Here is a 10,897-nt window from a genome sequence, read left to right on the forward strand (position 1 = left end):
TTGCCAAGAGAAAAAAAAAAAATACACAGAAAATTTGAACAAAATCACACTTACGGTGAAACCACATTGCTTTTCCATAGAGTACAGTACTTTGCAACTCTTCCCTCGAGCAACAGAAACAGCGCAATGCACAGACAATCACAGTTAATGCATGCCACACCTTAAAATAAACATGTGATGGTCATTGCTGTAAATGTACAAATGCCTGTAGACAAATGTCGGCATGTGAGGCAAAAATAAAAGAATGTGAAAAAGAAGTGAGGAGGAAGACATAAGTTTGCTGTGTTGATAAATACAGAGTGAGGGAGAGGGGAAAAAAGAGGGGGTGAGAGGGACAGCAGCCAAATGACAGAGGCGTGTTTGTGTTCTGATTAGGCTGAGCCAAAAGAAGGCGGCACACCAATAGAGATAACCAACAAAGACATCTCATCACAAGGGACAAATCTGCGAACATCTTTTCATAGTCAAAAGAGGTGGGTACATTTGTAGTTTTCATGTTGAAAAAATGAAGGAATAAGAATTTATAGAGTAATTTTGGAGTCTGGAGTTCATTTACTGCTCCCATATGTTGAAGCTGGCCCCAAAATCTATGTTATCATCATGTTCTGATGAACCTCCAAGTTGCATATCTATCCATTCTCACCCTGGCTGCCAAGATGGGATGCACTCAAGCTGAATAAACAATGATGTGGGCTCTTTGGGCTCAGGCAGGCTTCCTGGCATGGGTGTGCCTGCGCCCCGTTCGGTTTCTCATCTTTATGGTTGGCGACAGTGAATAGATCAAATCAGTGGCAGTGTGGATCAGGTCCTGAGTGAAAATTTCTCTCTGGCAAGGAAAGGAGACTGGGTTACAGCCAGGGTTGCCTTGCCTGGCAACCCTGGCTGTAACCCAGGACACTATTGGTGTCTTGTCTTTGAGTCCTCTCGGTCTGATTCATACACACATGCCCACAAGCTCCCAGTAAGTTCACTCTCACACAGCGAGAGGCATGAGAGAAGAACTGTGCCATCCTTGGGAAACAAATTAAAAGGATGATGTTTCCCTAGTTAAAAGTACTCGTTCGTTGGTGTCGGTTAAAACCAGAAAGGAAAGCATGTTGTAATTTGTCTGTAAATTAAAAACAAAAAAAACATCATATTCCCAGACATCTAATTATAACATTGAAAGAGAAAAACAACTGAACCGTGGTGGCAGAGGTTGAAAACCAAATGAGAAATGATATGTTTTGAGACAAAAATGTGAGGACATAAATGGTAAGAGAGCATGTTTGAGTGTATTGCCATTTAGTTTTATTTCTCTTTTGTTTTCTAGATTTTGTATCATGTTTTCGATTCAGGCATCTTGCCTCGTCTTGCAAAGAAACAGGAATTTCAAGTTTTAAGAAATATCACAACGTGCTTTCGTGTTCATCCAATGGAATATTATACTCATCTGACCTCATTGGTGGCCTCTTTTTTTTCCAAAAGAAAAGAGATGATCAAGTTACCCTAACTCAGATTACATAATCTTTAAATCCTTGGACAATGAACCACTAACCACTCTTCTTTGAGATCTCCAGAGCATTTACACAGACTAAAACCTCTAATCACAGAGTTTCACTCTGAACCGAACTGGTAGTTTTGAGAGAGTGAAAACAGCGAAACAAAACAACACAGTGGAGGGCAAAGCCGAGTACCAGTCTGGAAATTCCTGTTGGATTGTTTATGTTCTGGAAGCGCAGTAGGGAAAGAGAACAGCACTGATGGCGAAATGATTGGGACAATTCAACCTCTGTGTCTATAAAACAATGCGCACGGCTGGCCAGAGGGAGCCAAGCTACTTCTGATTTATTTGTGCTCCAGTCAGCTCCTGAATGACCTTACAAACAAGCACATAGACTGAGAATGAGAAATGATACCTCCTCTATGAACATGTGAGCATCGCAAGCGACCTAGGCTGTGTGTCAGAGGTCGCTTGCGATCACGTGGACTGAGGATGAAAAGGAAAAGAAATGGACAGTGAGAGGGGACCGGGGAGAGAATAAGTTGTGTTTGTTTCTCCTTGTGGAGTCTGCTGTCAAAGAGCAACCTGGGCTTCCCCCCATGTTGACTGCGAAAAGATTAATAGCCCCCCTTAGGTCTGGGTTCAACTCTGTTGATGGTAATATGTCCCATGTGGCTACATTTGTAGTCACATTCAGCCGTGCTAAATGATGATTAACCCCAAACTTTTTTTTGTTTGTTTTTTCAATTCTCATTTGTCTTTCCTTTGACATCAGCAAACTGTTACTGGTTATTTAAGCCGATCTTTGAAAACAAGGAAAACGTCAATAGAAACAGATAAGTGGAGTCTTGTTTGGAAGCGTTCTGACCTGGGATCAGTCTGAAGCACCTTTGTCTAGACACCAGCTTCACTTAACACCCAGCTCCATATATCTGGTCAATCCTCTGGGACATTTCCCCTCTTCCCGTTAGTCTTTTTTTTTTTTTTTTGCATTCGGTTCTCATCCATATTCTGACCTGGCACCGAAGAACCCATACGATGTTATTAATTTTACGACAACATTGAAAAAAAAAACAATTGCATACTTTTTTTTTTTTTTTTTGAAAATACAATATCCTCATAAAAATGCAAATTGCTCATTAGGAAATATGGATGCAGGCAAACGCAATGTTTGACAATTGTACATTATGTCAACCTCATTATAACGCAATCACATTCCTGATTGTAAAACAAAGGTACACAACAATGGTTTGATAAGATATCTTGTTTAAAGAGACTTTGCTGTAACTTCTGTATTTATTCAGTTAGTAAATAGGTCTTATATTCATTCCCACTGATCCCAACTCTAATTTTCCCAAGTTCAAAACATCCCACCCCTTACTAACCAAAATTCTGTGCCCACTCCCTGCCAATAGGCTTCCGTGTCCCACTTTGGATCTTGGCACCCCTCAGAGCATTCAGGACTCCTCCCCCACCCTTCTCAGATTCCGAATCCCCCTTCTTCACCAACCCGCACACACACACACACACACACACACACCCCCGTTTGATTGTGATTGACAGTGTCTTTGTTCCATTGTGTGGAGCTGTCGCCTCTGATGAAGACACATACTCAGAACTGAAGCGCAGAATTCATTGTGAATTACTCAGACACTACAGGTTCAGCAGCAGTTGCACGGACTTTTTGCAATAAGCTCAATGTGCATTCTGACTCAATAAGTAAGATTAGCTTGGGCGTATTCCTACAGCATGAGTTGGAGAACAGAATGTAATGCTGATGTACGCCAAACTGGACGGACCACGCTACGGCGGGGCCACAGGAGTCCGGACCAGAACCAGGAGGTCCGGGCATGATGGGTTAAGGGGGCCAGCTGGAGAGGGAGGTTCGAGGCTGTGCAATGTGTCTGAGGTTGTCATTAGTTTTCACCCCTCCTCGGGGATGGGAACCAGGTCACATTCTCTCACACGGCACAAAGCCGGGTGTGTGTGTGAGAGGGTTGGGGGTTCAAGGGAAGGATTCTGATGGGGTAGTGGGGTGCAGGTAGGGGGGCAGGCCATGACCTCTTTATATCCATCAACAGATCACTAACTTGGCCCATAGGCATGCTCCAGCAACACATTCCCAAACACACATCCATGCAAATACATGCTAATATGTGCGCATGTGCACAACCGGGCCCTCTAATAAAATCCATGAGCAAAGACTAGGATATCCTCTCCTGGTGGCCTAATGTGCTTCTTGTATGAAAATACGTTCCAAAAGTTTTTACCTATTGAGATATAATTTTTTTTCTTTTGATAACATCTGCTGCTATCAATATTTGTCTTCCCAAATGAATCAGTGATAAAGTTTGTATGCATCACTGCTGAGACTGCATCACCAAAAAACGAGTTGCTAAAAGATGAGTGATTAATTACTGTCTGAGTAAGAATGAATAATGGTTGCAACATAAACATAAAAGCGCACACCCAACTATTTCATAAAACTAAACTCAAATGACAAACATGACGTAACCTATAGTCATGTTGCAATAAAAATTAGTCAATGAGTGCCAGTAATGAGTTGGAAAATAAAGGCTTTTAAACATATAGCACACAATTATAATAAGGCATTGATTTCAAATACCAAAAGTTATTTTCGTGTCATAACACACATACATTTACAGTTTTTAAGTTCTGTCAGGAAAAAAAAAAAAAAAAGGAAAAACAGTAAAACACTGCCCTCTCTTGGTAAAAGATATGTCCTGCAGGCTGAATTAAACAGCGTGCAGGCTGTTTAATTCAGCCTGCAGGTTAGTTTTAACCTAATACTAACCTAGTTCTGTTCTAGGTTAGTATTTGTAATTTCTATTCTTAATAAAAATAGTAATAAAAACTTTTGGGGTAAGTCAGAACACTGTTTATTTAAAAAAAAAAAAAAAAAATCCAGCTTGGACCTTTTTGAATCTTTAAAAACCAAAAACATTCCATTTGCCAAAAGATTAAAAACACGATTCAACAGCAGTTATGACCACAACAACACTACATTAAACCAAACATAAAATTAGAGACACAATACATTAAAGGCAAATTTGTTTATGACTCTGTTATTAATGCCATAACTCTGAGTCTTAACATAGCGTTATCTTGACTACAATTTATTTCTAACCTGACGTTTCATATAATGTCACTGTTTCACATATTAACCGAGTTCAGTTTTGTGCTTTTATATTAGTCCATAAGATTTATATCTCATGCTGTTTTTATTCATTTATTTATTTTACCTCTGAGGTTCTCATTTAAAAAAAAAAAATAAGTATGGCATTTTTTTATATTTTTTATAAAACGTATGCTACAACCAATGTTAGTGTTGTTGTATTGTGTGATGTGTGCCTCTCCACTCAGGGCACTCTGGATATACACCATCTCCTCAGAAGAAAACTTGTGCAATTGCGCATATCGTCTGTCAAAGCTTATCATAGTAGTGTCTTAGATCTAAAAGTAGCCTCCTCGCATTGAGCTTCACGTTCTACATTACCTGCTTAGACCCAGAACCTCAAATAAAGACACAGGGGGCGTCAGATGAACTGAATACTGTATTATTCAGTTGGGAGAGATGGTGCGTCTGCGCAGGCAGCTACACGTCAGGCACTTCAGGATGCTCATGGTGATGTGCATGAGAGGACCGAAATTGAAAAGCAAGTTGTAGAAGGTGTTTACAGACAGGCCGCCGGTCTCATCTGCATACTTTAAGGCCACGATGGGTGTGTAGAGGCTGTTGGTCAGATTCCTAAAGCGAGGCCTCTCCGACTCAATAACCACCTTTGTGCACTGGAGAGATAAAAGTCTATTTTAGATGAGGATTATTCAGACGTTGTATCCGTCAATGACTACATAGCTCAAACGTTAAACTCTGAACAAGTTTTAGTCGGACTCAGCTGGCTTACTTTAGCTATGTCCTCTGGAGTCTGGCCCATGGCTTCAAATATATCTATGGATGATGGAAGGTAAACATCTTTAAAGTATCGAACTGTGTCTGCATCGACTCCAGGAAAATCCATCTTAGCTACATCTTCCATCATTTTCGTCTCAAACTCGGTGTGAACAGGACCAGGTTCAATCATGGACAACCTGAGGCAAGCAGATCCAGAAAGGTGCAGGGAAGACAGCAAAAGATTTTTTAAAAAATGAGAAAAAAAACCAAACTGATAAATTACGATAAACTTGGCGGACAGAAGAAAGAGGTCATTTTACCGGATGTTGAACTTCAGCAGCTGCACAGCCATACTCTCACAGAAACCCTCCATTGCAAACTTAGAGGCTGTGTAAACGTCATTGAACACCACTCCTGGTTGGAGAACAAAGCACAGAATATCAAGATAACATATTACTAAATCAGTAAATTGAAGGTTTAATTTACACATAGTTTAAATAACAAGAGAATGATCCTCCTCACAGAACTGGTAATAATTAGTCTCTTGGATCGTAATGTCTTTACAAAGAGGTTTGAAAGCACCTACCCTGGAGACCCATAACGCTGCTCATGACAACAATGTGTCCTGAGCGCCTCTTCTTCATGTCCGGCATCACTTCTTTGATCATGCGAACTACACCGAAGAAGTTGGTGTCAAAAACTCTCTTCATTTCATCGATGCTGATGCTCTCCACTGGTCCAAGCAAACCCACACCTGCATTGTTGACTGAGAAGAATCCCAGACACAGATAGCACTCTACTCAGAATTTAAACAGTTTAGTTTGTTTAACATGTCCCATAAGAGTAAACACACATCGATCACACGAGTTATTGCTTGCTAATGCCACCAGATGTCAGTGTGTGACAGTTTCAGGAAGGTGTGATGTAACAGGAGTCCTTGCTGTGGGGCCTCTGGGTTTTGAGTAATTATGCGAAGGGGGTGTAATATGGGATGGAAGTAGGTTTATAAATAGATGCTTTATCCGGACTAAAGGTTTTAACAAGTACTGAAAAGATGTTCTTGTTCGAGGGTCACTAATCTGAAAACATGCAGCATACTGCACATTAAAATCTGCTATTAACCAAAGAAGGCTTCTCAGTTCTAAAACTTTTTCCAGCTTACCTTTCACTTTAGGGAAGTCAGTTATGACAACAAAGTTGAACCTTCAGGATAGGTGTTTCTATCTATATGTATGATGGTGTACGGCGGCCTTTTCTGTTTGGGTGCAAAAAATATCTGGCCACTGGAATTTCAAGACTTCCAATCCCCTCCTTCCACCCACTCAACTGCAAAACCACAGCGAGTAAAACTACCGTCTCAACAGTCTGAAACACTGCTGTTATGGGGCTTTACAAACTTTAACAACTAAATTAGTATTATTCTATTAAACGTTGACTATTGCAGAAGGAATTGCTCACTTAAGTCATGGACAAAACGTGTGAACTGAGCAGCAAAAGACAAAAACGCATGTATAATAATAAGTTGAGACACATATGGGTAACGGATCTAAGAGATGAGGAGCAGTTTTAAATCCTCCTCAGTGTGTGCCACTCACTCAGAATATCAATGTGGCGGTCCTTAACATTGTTGACGCACTCTTTGACGGACTCGTCGCTGCAGACGTCTAACGGGAGCAACATCAGGGTTTTCCCATATGCATCTCCAGCTGCTTCCAGGAGCTTATCCTTCTTCTTTAGGTCCCGCATGGTGGCAATGACTGTTTGACAAAGACAAACAACAATACAAAACTAAAACGTAAAAAAAAAAGAGCTTTTAAACTGAAAAGAAGGATTTCCCTTTAATTTAATATACCTAAACGTTGTTCAAACTCGTCCAATAATGTGCAAGATTGCTTTAATGTGGTTTAATGTTGAAAGCACTGTGGGAACAACACTGCTGGATTTTGGCTTTTTAGCCCTGCAAATCTTTACAAACTTAGCAATTTATAGCCAATAAATATTTTGTTTAGGATGCCAAAAGTGCCGGGACTGGGTTGGGTTACATAGAACAAACAAAAATGATTTGGCTTAAAAATGGAGAAAACTCTAGTTGTCCTTCACCAATTTCCACTAAAATAACATTTGTTTCTATAGCAACAACAACAAAACCCCAGTTATATATAACTTGTTTTATTCATAATATGATTTTTTTTCTCCCTCTCTCTCCAGTGACTGGACTTCTGTGATCACAGCCTGCAACAGCAGCTATTATGAACGGATGTGCAGGACACACTGAACTAGAAGATAATTACTTTCTGACGCTCACAAAAGTATTGATGAGTCACTGCAGGTCAGACAGAGTGACACATAGAGATGTGCAAACGCAAGCAAATCAAACTTTCAAAATGGAAACACAAGCAAGAAAACCCTCATACGGGGTCAAAGTTCCTAAAAAAAAGGCCACACCTGTTGGCCACCACAGAATTGATTTCTTTTGAACTTTAAACACGGGAGAGCGCTAACCTACATACGAAGCAGAAATCTATCACAGGCTGCAGTTATCAGCACAGTGCTGTCGGGGCTTTGTTGGCGTCTTCCCCGTCCGGTGTTATGATGTTGCTTAACAGGCGAATGAGTGGCAGAGCTGTTGCACAATGACAGTCAGCAGAAATAAACAGCCTTTTAATTCCACATTTATCTAAATCCACCTGTTGTCCTCTGTAGATAAAGCCAAGGTCTAATCTAATGCCTCCGTGAACATAAACTGGGCTGGAGAACCAAGGTGAAAAATGGGATTACTTACCAACTCTATGCCCGTGTTTCATGAAGCATAGCAACAGAGGTGGACCTGTATCTTTAGAATTTGTTTATGTGAAAGTAGCATAATTTGTCTGCTACACAGACACCTTGTGAGTTCTACATAAAGCTGTTAGTAGTAGTATTATTATTTAAGATGCCTGTGTGTAATCAACTGAAGGATTTACGTCTTGACTGAGACGTAAACAAGGGATCCATTGTTCTTCTAGTTCCTGAAGGAAATAGTTCTGGGCAGCTCAAACATTCTGGAAAGAGCTGCATTTGAGTGAAAAAAACAAACAAAAAAACACAAAAAAACTAAGGTTTTTCAGGGGCCTTCTTACGAGTTTAAAACGTGTCACTGCAGCTAATTGTGACTCAATGCACAATGCAATATCTAATCTCTGCTGGGTTTCCTAATGAACAGAGCAGAACAGTTCCATTTCTCAGATGTGGTTTCGCTCAAAGCAGCTCACAGCGAGGAACACACTGGGAGGGAGGGTGCAGTCAACTGTTTTTGTTTTGCTCATCTATTCCACGGCAATACATTTCATCAGATCCCAATGGCTAAAAGAAGAAACGGAGATCTAAAACTAAACACTGCAGAGTTGCCCAAAAGCTGATAGTAATGGCTTCCTTCACCTACGATTGTAATTTCAGGATTCGGACTGTGAGGCTAATGATGAATGGTTTCTCCAGTGACAGTTTCATTGTGGAGCGACAAACAACATCAGTTCTGTGGAGATTCACAGCTAGCAACAAAAAAAATCTTTTCATGTAGGTCTAGGAAAACTCCCACAGTGGTCTCACACACTCGGGAGGCTACACAAAGCAAAAAAACAAAAAAAAACAAAACAAAACAAACAAAGAAAAGAAAAACAAAGAAAAAAAGAAAAAGAAGACTCAGATTTTAGCTGAAATCTCTAAACTCAGATTAATGATGCCTGGGAAGCTGAGAGGAAACACACAGACAGACAATGTCAAAGTGGGGCACCGCAACTCCCTGTGTACCAATGGAGACTTCAAACGAGGCCCTTGCTCTGGAGTGAACCCATGCTTGTACAGGTCTCAAACTTTGTCCCCCCTTTTCACACTCACTCCAGTGTGGGGACTATAGGCGCATTAGACACGGCACTAAACTGGAGCAGGCCCTCTACAATTCACAGCAATAAAAGAGGGCTTTGTGCTGGAGAAGTCACTTGAAAGAGAACTGACAAGACTCCTTTTCTGAATCCTGCCTGGCAAGCGGCATCCTTGCAGAGCCCTACCCTGGAAGCAGCCCTTTCGGATGACAATAGGTGAGCCAAAGGAGGGGGTGGGCTGGATCTCAGCGCTGACTAAACTGTATGTTCCCATGTTGAATTGGGAAACTGTTGCAAAGGGCTTCACATAAAATCAACGTGTGCATGTAAAGTCAATCAAAACAAACTTTATGGTGGTGCGACAGCAGGCTGTTGGAGGACAGTAAACACGGACAAACCAGACTTTAAAACGACTCAAGTCTATTTCAGCCCTGCTACTGGTAGGTCTGGTCAAAGAAACAATGAATAATAAAGCGTGTTTTTTACCATGGTAACGCTTCTTTTCATCTTTGGCCAGCGTAACGGCGATTCGTAACCCGATGCCCGATGAGCAACCAGTGATCAGCACAACTTTCTGCCCACTGTTCGCCATGATCCGTCCGGGTAGGCGCTGTGTTTTCCAGCGCTCCTCTGCCCCTGATGGTCGCCGAGCTGCTGCGGGAGCTACCGATCACCGGACTTTTAAAAAACTAAAGCGGATCATGAAGCCATTGCGGCCATGTGAGTGCCCAAGCCAGTCACATGTTCACGCTGAGTGGAATCTGGAACTCAAAACGGCGTGACATAAGACCTCCTGCAGTTTAAAACTAAATAGGTGTCTCTGTGCAAGAAAAGTGCAGCCTTGTTAATCCTGCAGAAAAGTGTGGACGTGCATGCGCGCCAGTGCGCGTTGTGTGAGGGGGCAGAGCTTATTTGATTTGTGAGCTGTTGACCCCACCAACACATAACTGTAATATCCACTCACTAACCCCGCACTATTTCTTTAGCGTGTCTGACATATGATTTTCAATCTAATATTTAGATCAACAAGATGAAAACTATTTTTTGGAACATAATTTATTTTATTTTTTATAAATCTGTGCTCGTTTGTTGTGTTCCTAATATTTGTTCTATTTGTAGTAATAAAGTGTTGATTTTATCTTAGATTTTTGCATTAGGCTCAATGCGTATTTGTTGTAACTTTTATTTTACTGATTCTGTTGTTTTCAAAGTAGTGATTAAAATGTAACGCAGTTAACTGTGCTGTACTGCCATCTTGTGTTTAGAAAGCGAGTTGCACAGTCAGGAAGCACGTTTTGTCGACTGGTTAACTTTTTCTTTAGTTAGGCCATAGACTACAAAGGGTCACAATTGCAAAGATAAGAACTCAGCCACGTCGACCCTCATTTTCTCCAATGAAATCACATAGACTCCTTAAAAAAGCCTGCCTAGTCTGGGCTTGTTGCTAAATGTGATGCAATTGCTTGCAAACTGCAGAACCCAGCCTCTGTCAGACAGCTGAGCTTTCAGTCGAGTCTTTGCTAACCAAAAGCATAAATAACTGAATGATCTAAATAATACTGATAATTTATGGTGTTTGTAACTAAATACCTTTTCTTTTTAACATTATTTTGGGCTAATTTGCTTTCAGCCTTTTAACCCTCA

The 10,897-nt window shown here is 40.9% G+C and overlaps 1 protein-coding gene across 1 annotated transcript; it reads right to left on the minus strand.

The window, feature by feature from the left end:
* Nucleotides 1–4,802: 4,802 nt before the first annotated feature.
* rdh8a (retinol dehydrogenase 8a) lies at nt 4,803–10,304 on the minus strand. Its single transcript, XM_015020578.1, has 6 exons — nt 9,740–10,304; nt 6,992–7,153; nt 5,983–6,162; nt 5,717–5,810; nt 5,410–5,593; nt 4,803–5,293 (listed from the first exon to the last, which is right to left on the minus strand). The coding sequence occupies exons 1-6, from the start codon at nt 9,843–9,845 to the stop codon at nt 5,066–5,068; spliced, it is 954 nt and encodes a 317-aa protein (XP_014876064.1). The 5' UTR covers nt 9,846–10,304; the 3' UTR covers nt 4,803–5,065.
* Between the last annotated feature and the right edge of the window lie 593 nt (nt 10,305–10,897).

The sequence above is a fragment of the Poecilia latipinna genome, unplaced genomic scaffold (genome assembly GCF_001443285.1).
Source record: "Poecilia latipinna isolate Pla-1442-1.1 unplaced genomic scaffold, P_latipinna-1.0 Scaffold83, whole genome shotgun sequence".
Lineage (NCBI taxonomy): Eukaryota > Metazoa > Chordata > Actinopteri > Cyprinodontiformes > Poeciliidae > Poecilia > Poecilia latipinna.